This window comes from Pleurodeles waltl, chromosome 9 (genome assembly GCF_031143425.1).
Source record: "Pleurodeles waltl isolate 20211129_DDA chromosome 9, aPleWal1.hap1.20221129, whole genome shotgun sequence".
Classification (NCBI taxonomy): Eukaryota; Metazoa; Chordata; class Amphibia; order Caudata; family Salamandridae; genus Pleurodeles; species Pleurodeles waltl.
The window spans coordinates 71893771-71907327 of NC_090448.1; the positions used below are offsets into that span (position 1 = coordinate 71893771).

The 13557-nt window shown below is 44.2% G+C and overlaps 1 protein-coding gene across 2 annotated transcripts in view; it reads left to right on the forward strand.

The window, feature by feature from the left end:
• Nucleotides 1–13557, forward strand: part of SRGAP3 (SLIT-ROBO Rho GTPase activating protein 3) — a 447418-nt gene that overhangs the window by 321263 nt on the left and 112598 nt on the right. For both annotated transcript variants that reach the window (XM_069206335.1, XM_069206334.1), the window contains exons 5-6: nt 9766–9951; nt 10200–10328. In XM_069206335.1, coding sequence (XP_069062436.1) covers nt 9766–9951; nt 10200–10328 — 315 coding nt within the window. The remainder of the gene's footprint in view (nt 1–9765; nt 9952–10199; nt 10329–13557) is intronic.

Genomic DNA, 13557 nt, shown 5'->3' on the forward strand with positions numbered 1-13557 from the left:
CATGAGAGTTTGAACATGCAACATCCACATGTGCTTGACCACACAGTGCCCATGAGTGCTTGAACATGTAGTTAAAGGCTATGAGATGTCTGTGAGGTCTTCGTCCTCTCCACTGATGACTGACTGTGCTGAGCAGGCCTTTATAATGTCTGCCCATTAGAGGAAGCCTTTTCAAGGTCATTGGGTATCTAAAGAGGCTTAAAGACTTATTTAATGTGCTCATGCACGTGCTGCGAAGGCAAACTCTTTCCTGCTTTACAGAGCTGATATGGTAGGCAGCTGTTTAGCTGGGCGCTAGGCTGCCCATTTCTGTCTCCAACCCTTCAACAATGCAGTGATTATGAGAGAGAGGACGTAGGACTCACACTACTGAGACTGAAAGGAAAGAGGTGGGCAGGAAATGGATGTTACTCATAGGAGAACATCTGCCAGCTCTTAGAGAGCTCGAACCGCTCATTCGTCATGCCCCTGTTCACGCAGCCTGCTGCGCGTCACTACGTCGTGTACGTCCTGTATCTGAGGTAAGGTACAACTTGGAAGTGCTGGTGCACAGAATGCACACACTCTGCTGGCACTGCCTTAGTACTCACACCGGCTGGCTGATATTTCTGCCTCAATATTTGGCGCACACAAACCTCCGCAGGCTGCCCCTTCATGCGGGAGGCCCTACTTTTGGGACGCTAACGTCTGGGATTTCTCTGGTATTCCTGTCAGTGTTCTTTGTGAGGGACTCTTGGGTCTGGTGTTGCTGTGCAATCCTATGGTGATTACCTATATGTGGCACACTGTAGACTGTCACTCTACACTCCGCTAGTTTACGGTTGCTCTGCTCTTCGAATGGCCATGGTCTTCGGAGGGTAGTGTTGTATGTTTGACACATCCTACCCCAGTGCTGCCGTGGATTTCCTTTGGTTGTGGTACACTCTCATGTGGTCTTTCCATACTATTCCTGTGCTAATGTTGTGCTTTAAGTAGGTGGGGTGTGCTGGAGCTAAGCCCCGTCAAAGCAAAAAAAGCATTGGCAAAGCCATTTGACCTGACATTAATGCTAAAGCATATAATGATCCCCACTGGAGGGAGTGGGCAGAGAGGGCTAGTATTATTGTGGTATTCCCATGCCACATATTTGCCACACGTTAGCCTGGTTGTGCTACAGGCATACAGATAGTAGTATTGAAAACTTGGCATGCTCTTTTCTTGTATTGTTGTGGTATTCCTATGCAAGTGTTTTTTATGTGGCACACTCGCTGGTAGTTTCATGATATTCCCATGCTATATATTTGGTGCTGCTCTTCTATGAAAATGCCACACACTAAAGTTTGCTTCGTGTATTTGAGCAGCAATATACAGCACCTTGTGCACTCTAAGATGGTACTACCATGGTAGCTGTTAGAAATGGGGTCTTTGGTTGACAGTCAGGTTGCCCCCTGTTCAAGCAAGGACCCTCACTCTAGTCAGGGTAAAAGAGAATCACCCTCAGCTAACCCCTGCTTAGCCCCTTGGTAGCTTGACAGAGCAGTAGGCTTAACTTCAGAGTGCTAGGTGTAAAGTATTTGTACCAACACACACAGTAACTTAATGAAAACACTACAAAATGACACAACACCAGTTTAGAACACTTACATTTATTGCTGTCACAAGATGGACCATCCTGGGTAGGTGAAGAATTCCGCACGGCCTGCGGAGTATGCAGAGTTTTCCCCCCTCTACTCGGAGTTCTGAAAAACTCAGCAAAGTGACGCGGAGCGGAGTTTTGTCATGCGCTCGCGCTTGCCAACGTTAAGTTGGCGAGCACAAATGAGATAAATCGCTAAGTTGGCGACCGAGATTTCTGAATGCAAGCGATTTCTGTAGGCCGGGACCACTCGCGATGAGAAAGCCGCTGCTCGCATTGAGGGAGCTGCCATTTGAGTAGAAAGTCTCCTTGAACGGCAGAAAGAAGTTAGCGCCCTCTGGCACTCCACATGATGCTGTTCGTGCTGATTTTACAGCGTGGGAGAAACTACTGGTGATAAAAATCAGCGCAAACAGCACAACTGACCCAAACTGCAGCTACTTAACTATGATGGATGGCTTTCTGCCCTTTCACAAGGAGTATATCGGCACTCGGAATACTTCCCATCAGGGACTGCTACAAAAAAAATAATCTTACGTCTGCCTACCAAGTTCTCACTGCGGCCGGCCAGCAGTCTTAAAGACATCCAAACTGATGGAAAAGGAGTACTCTTTGGCCGTGAAGGACCCCCTCTTCAGAGCAATCCCCGGGATAGTTCATTTCACTGCACAGGAGAGCTAATTTACCAGCACCTTCCTGGATTTCGCACAGTTCGGGTTCCTATTGAAAGGGTCCTTGTGCGCTCTCTCGATTTATTGACCAAGATTTATGTCTGGCCTGTCTTTAAGTACTGTGCATCATAATAACGCTGTAATAAATGACTTCATGTAGGCTTCTTCCTCCATATCAGGGATGTTCAGAATCCTTAGGTTATTCCTCCTAGCATAATTCTTCACCCTTTCTAAGTCCTCCCTCAGACCTTGATTTTGCTTAGAGAGGTGAGAGATTCCACTTGCGTTCTTGGGTATACCTTGCTTAATCTGAGCAACCTCCTCATCTAGTACTTCAGTCTGCGCTGCCCCATCATCCATTTCTGGGATAAGGCTAAACAAGATACTTGAATTCCAGATTGGTTAGCCTCAGAGACCTCAAACCTCGACTCCATCTCAGCCGTTAGGTTCTGTAATATAACTGCTAGGGACTCCTCGTGTTTTGCTTCAGCCTGAGCCCCGTTTGATCTACCACTTTTATCTGTGGAACCCTGGGGTGACATTATCCTGTTGAGGTTCCTGGGATGTCTGTTCCATCTGTTTAGGCCTCTCTGTAAGAGCCAATACCTCAAACCTGTTCCTGGTGGCTATCTGTGGGGCATACTGGGTAGCTTCATTCATAACCAGATCTAGGTCATCTACTAGGACACGTGCAACCACGTTATTCAAGCTTATCTGTTTAGTTATAGTAACTTATAAGCAGACGCGTCCTAGAGGCCGATAAACCTTTTGACTCATTTAAGATGATCATACCCTAAGTAGCACATAAAAGTCATCAACGTTAAACAATACAAATCTTTAGAGAGTCAGTAAAGAATGCACCATGACCTATTTGGCCACGAATAACCACACCTTTTAATTTCGTGTAAAATATTTATTTCGCCAAATTAACAACGCTAAAGTCATGTAAATTAATCTAAAAACTAAATGGTACAAATAGAGAAACAACACATGTTGTCCAAAACGTCTGAAGAGTCTTAATTTAAACAAAGCAACTAATAAGCATGTTGGGCCTCATGCAAAAGTTTTATTAGCACACATTTAGGAAACATCTAGTTATGGCGCTATCAAAAACAGCAGTTGGTACCTGAAAAACAAAAGACAAACAACAATGCACAGTTTATTCATATTACCTATCCTTAAGGACCAGCAAAACAGTCTAAGCTTCAGTAGGACATCAGCATCAGGACAGAGGAATATGGGAAAGGGAGGACGGTTAAGAATTTGGACTCTAAGTTCTCTGAACCATCAAGTTAATTATCTAAGGTAGGCAACAAAGCACTACAGACTTTAGCGCTAAAGTAAGCACCAGCATCATTGCATGGAGCATAGGAAATAACTCAAAATAATAAATTACATCAGAACATCAGTAGACAGGCTGGCGAGTGTCAAAGTGACAGAAAGTCAAAATGGCTGGTTGTCATAGATTGACATAGGAATAGTGGCTGACCTCCGAACTCCAAATTTAGAGCCGTTAAATTAAATCTATCTCACGTTGTCATTGGTCAGTGGCATCGTGTGATGAAGATTGTCCAATTACAGATTTCATACACATCAGAAAAATATGTTAGACAGACATCCGCTTGTCAATAATTGATTCTTCTCCATTTGCGTACATCCAGTCGATACAATAAGAATCAACTTGTGGAACCTTCTGTCCACTATCAGTGGGAGCATTTCCAATATGCTTCGAGTCAACCATTACAGTGATGTAGAAACAATTTTTAGGTTACACAGATTTCCTCAAAAGAAATACATTTCATTAATACAATCATGGAACAAGTTTGAGATTTAAACAAAAGAGGTTGTTATGCACTGGACATGAGATCATTCTACTAATGTTACAACTTTCTAACACTGTGGCAGACATTCACCTTCAGCTGTGGCCTTGCTTACTTGAGGCCCTATAGTTTGCACAATAAATGCTCATATTATTCTGCCATTAATATAACAGAGCAATGCATTTTAAACAAATAGAAAATCCCAAAACAATATTAGTACATTATTTCTGAAAGACCATATACGATGATGGTGGTCAGTCAAATAGTCATCTTATGTCTCACCTATTACTTTCAACATTAATACATCTTATATATTAAATCAAATACAGGAATGCATGTAAACATTATTAATGTTAATTTTAGCGCTCACACTGTGCAAGGGCTTAATCAAGTTTTCCAGGGCTCAAAGACAGAGACTGTTTTAGGCCTTACCCCAGAATTATTAAAGGAGTGAGAGCAAAGCACGTATCTTGTCTTTCCGCCTGCCCTGTGTCCACTCTTATCCATAGATATTGGGTATTGGTGTTGATAACGCTTCTGGTCGTGTTGGTGGTGAGACCTTCCTACCATATCCAATGCCTCACTTCTCCTCTGTGCTGCTCCTACACTTCCTCCCCCACAGGCCAGGGGCTGCTGCTGCGATACATCCTTGCCACTTGGGCAAGGGTGAGCCACCCGAGTCCTCCACTGCTCCTCGGGCTTCTTCGTAAAACTTGTGCTGACTCTCCCTTTCGGGACCCGAGCAAGGAGTGTCCTGCTATACTGAAACTCCCATGGGGCTTGCTCCCAGCAAGGGAATCCGGTGCTGGCCGCTGGTGAAAAAGAATATAATGCGCTAGATTTTAAAGGCAATAAAAAACAGAAAACTACATGCAGGATGGTCTTCCCTCAGCAGGCACAGGGCCAGCGCAGGGCCTGGGATGTTCACACCAAGTCATGCTTTCCTTCCCCGGGAGCCCGGAGCCACCTAGTGCCTGGCTGCCATGTTCCTCATCCTAATAGGAGTGCTCCATAAATTGGGGGCTAAAGCACAACAAAAATTCCTGGCGATGTTGGGCATTGTGTGGAACAATCAGATATAGAATGATCGTACCCTGGAGGAACCAGATGCGCTGATCGACTCCATAAAGAAATACACTAATCCCTGAGGCTTTTTCACTTCTTTTTTTCTGCCCTAGAGTGGTCTCTTGGGGGTGCCGGTGTGGTGTGACGTCGGGTTAGGGTGTTCCGGAGGTTCCGGGGGAGGGTGGTTCCACATTGTGTGTTTTTATATATAGTTCTGTTTTCACTAATCCCTCCTGGGAGGTGGCCCACAGGCATTAGCAATGCCAATCAGCAGAGGGAGGGTTCCACAATGGGGGTTCTGGGAAGGGGCACTGGGTGGGAAGCAGTGGAGAAAAAAACCCCAAAAATAAGTCCTTAGGGTCACCTAACTGTTCTCCCTTAGATGTTCACACTCTTATAAATCACTCTACGGAAAGAAGGGATGGAGATCTTTACATTCTAAATGGCGTAGATGAAGAGATATGTTTTCTAACTTGGAATGTCAACGGCCTCAGGTCAAGGGGGGATCGAAGATTGATACTCTGGTATCTTGAAGAGAGCATGGCCCATGTAATGAATCTGCAGGAGACTCATTTAACAGCAATGCAGGATAGAGCTCCCAATTCTAAATGTAGGTGGATTGAGAACAATGTAGCCGCAGATCAGGTAGGGTTTTGTAAAGGGGTCGCTATCATGCTGAGGAAAGTCTCGGGGTGGAGATTCTGTCTTCCAAAACGGATAGCACAGGTAGATGTGTTGTGGGGGGTTTGAGATGTCTAGATTGTTAATTTATTTGTGCGGTCCTTTATGGCCCCAACATTGATGACTCCACCTATCACTCAACCCCGGAATGCAATCTGATGGAGGCCTCACTATCAGTATTCTTTGGGCCACTAGGAGAGACTGTGTCAGTACACCTAAGACAAGGCAGGCACTAACAAGTATGTTGCAAGATTTGGAGATGGTGGATGTGTGGTGTCATAAAATGAGCCAAATGAGAGCATACCCGGTCCATAGTAAGAAATATGGCTATTTTTCTAGGCTGGATTATTTCTTCTTAGATATTAATATAATAGACAGAATCCGAGGAATCACTCATCTTCCTGGGCATATTTCAAATCATGTGGCCATGAGTATGATCTTTCTGTGTCCTGTCCGTAGGCAGAATACTAGGTGGACGGTTAATCACACCATTCTGTTGGAGGCAGAAATAGTTGAGGCCCAGAAAAAGGCCAGTGATTATTTTTTTCACAGATAGTATATGGACAGCACCCGCTATAGTCCGGGACACTTTTAAAGCTTTTATACGCAGGCTGCTGCAAAGTTTGGTGTATTCTGGGAATATATTAAAGAAGCTGGACCGTATAGTTCTGGAGCAAGACATTGGAGCATTGGAGGCCACAGGAGAGAGATCAGGCACACTTCTGGCCTGGAAAGCTAGATCAGATAGATTGAGGAATAATATTAGGAAGTTAATCATTAACCCACAAGGGGGCAGCTCTAAAAAGGCAGTGGAGATGCAGGAGCACCTGGTTGCTATGTTCTCTATATAATAAAGGGAGGAGGTCAGCCCAGATGTGAATAATTTTAGAGGGTGGCTGCAGGTCAGAGGCCTGGGCCTTAAGGAGCTGGGAAGGGAGTTCCTTTCCTCGAAGCACAGATTACAGAGGTTGAAATCTGGGAGCACTTGAGCCGTGCCAAGAATAAGAAGGCAGAAGAGCTGGATGCCATCCCCTTTGAACTGTATAAGATGCTAAAGGAAGTGGTAGTATCGACATGGGGAAATTTGTTTAACTCTGTCTGTTTTGAGAATGGCTAGATTCCGCAGTCATGGAGATAAGCCAAGTTAGTGCTGTTATTGAAACCTGCTAAAGACCCAAAGAAGTCAGATTAATACAGGCCAATTTCCTCTTAAATTCTGACTCTAAAGTACTCTCCAGTATCCTCGCCGGTAGGCTGGCCAAGATAGCCCGAACTAATTCACCCTGACCAGAAGAGCTTTGTTCCTAAGTATCAAATTCAAGAGCTTACGCAAGAATTCATTTGCTGTATTGATTTGGCTACTGTTCATTCGGTCCCTCTGGCAGTTACCACGATAGACGCCACTAAGGCCCTTGACAAGGTCTGCTGGGTGTACCTTTGGGAGATTTTGGAGGTTTTAATCTTCATGACATGTTTTATTTCAACCCTGCAGAGACTAAATGCAATTTCCGCAGCTAGAATCCTATTTAATGGAGTTTTAACGGAGAGTTTTAGGCTCTATTGTGGCACGAGGCAGGGGTGCCCTCTCTCCCCCATTTTTGTTTGATGTCTGTTTTGAACCTGTTGCTCAACTATTTAGAAATGACCATCAGGCAATCCCTGTTGCTATGCAACAATTAAAGATTAAGATTGCACTTTGTGCTGACAACCTTACGCTAAGACCTTGATCAGACCATCCCCAGCATAGGAAAATTAGGAGAGTTTGGCGCATTTGAATTTGTGTTGGAATATTGACAATTGGGAAAGTGAAGTGACTGACATTAAAAATCTGGGTATTTCCATGGGTGAGTCATAGGCTTATAATTTGGGGAGGGTGTCAAAGGAGATAGATCGACTCCTTATTAGGTAGAGAAATCTGCCACTGACAATTTACAGTGGGGTTAATCTGACCAAAATGTTGATTCTTCCTAAAGTGAGATATCTTTTTAATTGTATACCACTTATGTTCCCTAAAAAAGACGTTGTTAAAATACAAGGGAAAATATTAAGTTTTATTTGAGGTAGCAGTGGTGCCACGCTGTCCGGGAAAAACTGGGAAGGAGGTTGAAGAAAGGGGGATCTATACTGCCTAGCTTTTCAGTTTAAGAATTGCAGGATGCTGCTTGGGACACCGGATAGCTCTTTCTGAAATGCCTCAGGCCTTTATAAATTCGGGGCACCAAAGTTTCTCAAAAAAGTCTGTCTGAAAGTCCTGAAAGGGGCACTTAGCCTTTGGTACAGAGTAAGCAAAGAGTCTGGGAATTAGTTACTATTCAGAATTTGTCCCGGTGTGGGATTCCCCAGGTGCCCCGGAGTGTTTCTTAGATGGACTGAGCCACCCCCTGAGGAAGGCTGAGATAATTAGTTAGTGTGGATCTCTTCACAGTGCAAGGGTGAAGAGTGCTGAAGGGGAAGACCGGTGGATCCCTATCCAGATTCAAATACCTGCAGCTGTCCTCCTGGTACGCAAGTGTCAGGCAGGAGTTTAGTGGAGACTGGGAAGTTGAATCATTTATGCAGGACCTGCACCCTATTAACAAGGAGGTATCTATATGGTACTGGAATCTCTTGGACGCAGAGGATAAAACCCTGGTGGCACCGGGCGGGTAATGGGAGGGGATGTTACACAAACCTGCTCTCTCACACCTGTGGTGAGAATCTTTGCAATTGTTTTATTCTAGGGTCAAGCCGGCCAATCTAAATAGGAATCATTTGTTCACCATCAATGGACTATATTGGATCCCCCCCAAAGGACAGAAAAATTCATACAATATCAAGTCCCAAGATGCCAACGATGTCAGTCAGAAGCCAAAGATGAACATATGTTTGTACTTGTCCCTTGATCACTGGTTATTGGCACACAGTGGATAAGATCATTGTCGAAATCCTGGGACACAAAATCAAGCTGAGCTTGCCACTGGTGTTACTGCGAGAAGATATTAAGACAAGCAACCTCCTGAGAAGGCCCCAAGGGGCCCTTTTGTTCTACCTGGAGCTGTTGGCCAGAAAAGAGATTTGCATACATTGGTCAGACTCAGCGGTTCTGCCCCCCCCCCACTGGTCTAGCTCTGGGTGCTCCCCTGCCAGGGTGCAGGGTATATGTGCTGATTATCTGGGGTGGAGTGGTTTGTCAGAGCCGGGAAGCTAAGCTGTCCTATGATTCTAACTAAGCATCCAAAATAAATGAGTTCTCCAACCCGGCTTGGCATGGCTGGGCCACTGCTAATGCTCCAGGTGTGGGGCTGGCTCTTGTGACATCACCTGAGATTCCAGCAGCTATGGTGATATGAGGACAAAAAAAGAATAAGCTTGTTTTAAGCCAGTGTTTTCTTTATGTTGTTAATTGTCCAACAGTTCCCCCACATCAATAATGTTTTGTAATTTTTTTAAAAAAATGCCGAAACAAAAGAAGTATTGAAAAAAGCCAGAAGGTGTGCCTCAATGTACACCTTTTGGCTTTGCCAATACATGTTTTGTTTTGAAAATCAAATCGTCATCCTTTATGCTTAGAAAGCCCATCGAGTGACACTGTAGGTCAGATGGGATATTTTGAAGGCGTGTGGTTTGGCATTTAGGTAGCACACACCTAGCTAGAGAGCGACAAATCACAGTGGTAGGAATAATTGGGGACTGTGCCTGTGGGTGATGAGTAGGGAAAATAACATCTTGTGTTGTTTTGCCCTGAAACCGGGGAGCAGAGAAGTTTATTATTAGTGGGTAACTGACTGTCTTCCACAACTTCTGTAGCCTCTGAGAGGTGCCCACATGCCAGGAACTCACGTATTTTCCTATACCCTTGTTCCTCCTCTGGCTAGCGTGCTGAAGTCATTTGGTTACTCTATGGCTCCTCACTGGTCCATCCTTGTCACCTCAGGTCATGAAGACATACCACATGTACCACGCGGAGAGCATCAGCGCCGAGAGCAAGCTGAAGGATGCGGAGAAGCAGGAGGAGAAGCAGTTCAGCAAGTCGGGTGACATCAATGTGAACCTGCTGCGGCATGAGGACCGGCCACAGCGGCGCAGCTCCGTCAAGAAGATCGAGAAGATGAAGGAGAAGGTATGTTCCTGTCGCACCCACACCACCACGACTACCAAGGTAGAGGGGTAATGCAAAATGGTGGAAACAGCCTGCAAAAAGTTCCACTAAGATTGTGCCAGATTTCAGAAAAACCTAGAACTTAGGCTTTATAGGGGCACCCCTTGAGGAGCAGGGTCACACTTCACCGATGGAGCTGCAGACCTGTGGGATGCCCTGGTTTGGGGGTTCAGTCATTAACTTGGTGTCTTCTTGTTTTTCTTTTCCAGCGGCAAGCCAAATATTCTGAAAATAAGCTGAAGTGCACCAAAGCGCGCAATGACTACCTTCTGAACCTGGCAGCCACCAATGCAGCAGTCGGTAAATACTACATCCACGACGTCTCCGACCTGATTGACGTAAGTGACTTATGCACGCCTAGACCTCTTAAGTTTGGTAGTGGTGAATGTCATGTTGAGTTTTGTGGCTAGCGCTTCTGTCGCCTCGGACTGTTTCAAAGGGCTATAGTGTAACAAGGTTACAGAAGGTTATTACTGAGGGAGGAAGCAAAAGATAAAGATGAAAAGACAGGGAATTTAAATGAGAGAAAAAGAACAATAGGGAAATGAAGCATGTTACACTGATGCACCAGAGCTATTTCCAACTACTGAAAGGGGATCGTTTTCACCCTATAATAAATATGTACATGGGGTGTTCAACATAGGCCCAGCAGGGCTGGATCCATGTAAGATTTTAGGATCATGGCTATTTAAATTAATTCCATTTAGAGTCATTGTATTTAAAGGGGTATCTAAGAATCTTGCATGCATGCAGCACTCCTGGATCTATGCTGGATCTATTATATGGCTCTGGACACTGAATTGTTACTTGATTCTTGAATAATAGTATAACTGTTCCTGGATTCACTAGAAGACATGGCATCAACTATGCAGGATTCATGGCTGGGATGACCTTGCTTGGACTTTAATATCTTGTCATATTCAAATGTTATGATGCATATCACTCTTTGTTAAAAATCAGTTGTTAAAAAGGGGTATTTTACGATTAGGAGCGGGCTGTGTAGGAAGAGTCGTGCAAAGTGTGAGCAAATTGCCGGGATGGGATTTGGGAAGGACAGAAGTGTTGATTGGGTAGACTGGGCAGGCACTTCTATAATGTTTTAATTTTTTTTACATTTTGGGCCTCCCAGGCAGACCCTAACTTCTTGGCCTTTGCCTTCAAACAAGTAACCTGCTTCGTCTATTTTAATTGGTATATTTAACATTTTTGTAAGTCAGATATTCACTGTGCACAAATTCTGAAAACTACTTAAAAGACAGATTCTAAATCTTAGCCCAAGACCAAAGATTTCTCACTTGTTTTTGAGAAACACCTATAACGTGAGCTGAGAAGCAGCTCTGTCACAGTGCGGGCAATGTCTTAGTGCCAGTAGTGAAAACAACACCACATGTGCACTATAAGTAACAGATGCACCCCTTTGTATGTCAGCTGTGAGTGTGCATTTAACTGTTTTGCACAGCTGCGGAGTTGTGAACTATTTCAGATAGCGTGTTTTGTTCTACCTGTAGCCATTCAGTTGGGTACCAATAAACATCTGTTATTTTAGCACCAGATACCCTTCAGGATGGACGTGCGATTTCCAAATACATGTTTAACTAAAAAGCTAAAAGGGTTTTGGCATTGTGTTTGTGTAACCAACTTAAAACTTTGTGTAGGTTGCATTTTCTATTTAAAAGATATTTTCGAAACTCTGGATAGGAATGCCTTGAAATTTCATCATATAGGAATTAAAAGCAAATAAAAACAATAGCCACATTGGGTTTTATTTTATATGCTCTAAAGGTGACATTTATAACATTGTCATTGAGTCATAAGCATCTACTTTTCTAAGAAGGAATGATAGCTCTTGCCATTCTTCGAAGCATTCCCTGGTCAGAGCTTTCCCAGCCTTTCCACCCAGCATCGAGGACTCGTACCATTTGCCTCTTCGGAAGGAAAGGGTATCCTTTCACCACAGGAGATGCAAAAAAATGTACCTAATGGGGGGTATTTTTCATGTGATCCTAGTGAGTGAACTGGACTTGCATTAAGAGAGTTTTGGACTGACAGGTTAAGCAATTTCAGTGATGCTCAGAACTCTGGAGTACCTTATGCCTTAAAGTAGTTAGCTAATGCTGGAACTAATGTCATAGTGCAGTGCATACAGGGTGTGGGAACTTTAGTGTGCTTTGTTAGAGGGCCTTTCAAGTCATAACTGAGGAACCCCTGTAAGAAATCACTTTCCTGCCACTGAACTGCTTGGGACTGAGAAGAGATAAAGAAAGGGTCTCCTGTTGATGGGATTGCCCCTCACTGGAGAAGGACTAAGGAGAAGTGATTACTACTTCTTGAAACAGTGGACCAGAAAGGTTTCCTTTGGGACCAGGGAAGCTAGCCTCTTGTTGTTCTACGAAGAGAGGTGGGTCTCCGACTTGACCTGAAGTGGTCTGCTTGCCGTTGAACCTTTCATTCCATAAATTATGGAAAAACACCACTTAAAGATTAGCAGGTTGTTCTTCAATCTTTGTGATTAATCCTCAACCTCTCCCTTCTTCTGCTGTCTTAGCTCCGTGACTTACTAACATATTGATGTTGTATCTCAAGCCGCCAATAGCAAATATAACAGCAATGGAAGCACTCCCTTGTAAGGGCGGAGCCACAGCTTTCAAAGGGATCGTAACTGCTGAGGAGGAAAGGTGCACACCTCTCACCATCACTAATGCTATGATGAGTCACAGAAACAAGGCAATGTTGATGTTCAGTTTGGTCCAGATTGGACTTCTCAAGGAGCTTCCATAGTAGGATGGGCAGTAATCTGTTGCTCAGCTTCTGTTGCACATCCCGCTTCATGGCTTCCAACTGGGGAACCAGAACCTTGTAGACTTGAGTGAGTGACACTCCCGGGTGAGCTGTGCACTATACAAATACCCATGGCATAACATAACGTCCTAGCTCCTATTGGGCAGCTATAATTGGTGGAGCACCCCTCAGTTTATTGGTGGTGTGTGCACTGGATGGCATCCTCTAATAACTGCTTGTAGAAGCTCTTTACCTTGGCTCTTCGATGCAGTTTGCAACATAGAGGTGGTTGTTGTACGGCTTGTGGCTGCTAGAAGATGGCCGTATGGTGCAATATGTGTCAGAGTCGTAGGACTGTTCTTGGAGAAGAACAACTACAGATTTCACTTTGTATTGTAATTTCATTTTTATAGCGCATATATTGCAGTGCTTTCTATTCTGTTGTTTTCTATGCTGCATTTGGACTTTTCACAAATGACACCCACCTCCTAGGACTGGGTTACGGCTGTTATTGGCTTAGGTGTATGTGTGGTACAGAGAGCTCAAGCTGTCACGAGCAGTGCTTGAAATGGAGAGAAACACTACACTTTGAGAGAACCTACAAATTGGGTTAGGAAGTCGTCGTCAGAAAGGGGATAGAATCATGAGAAGTGAAGCCATGAACAACCAAGTCAATGGTAGTCAACCTGTGTGTTATTTTGTACAAACTGTGACCCCCCCCCCAGGAAAATGTGATAGTAAATCTGTTAAGGGTTTGTTAACTGGACACACCCTTTAGTATAACTTGTG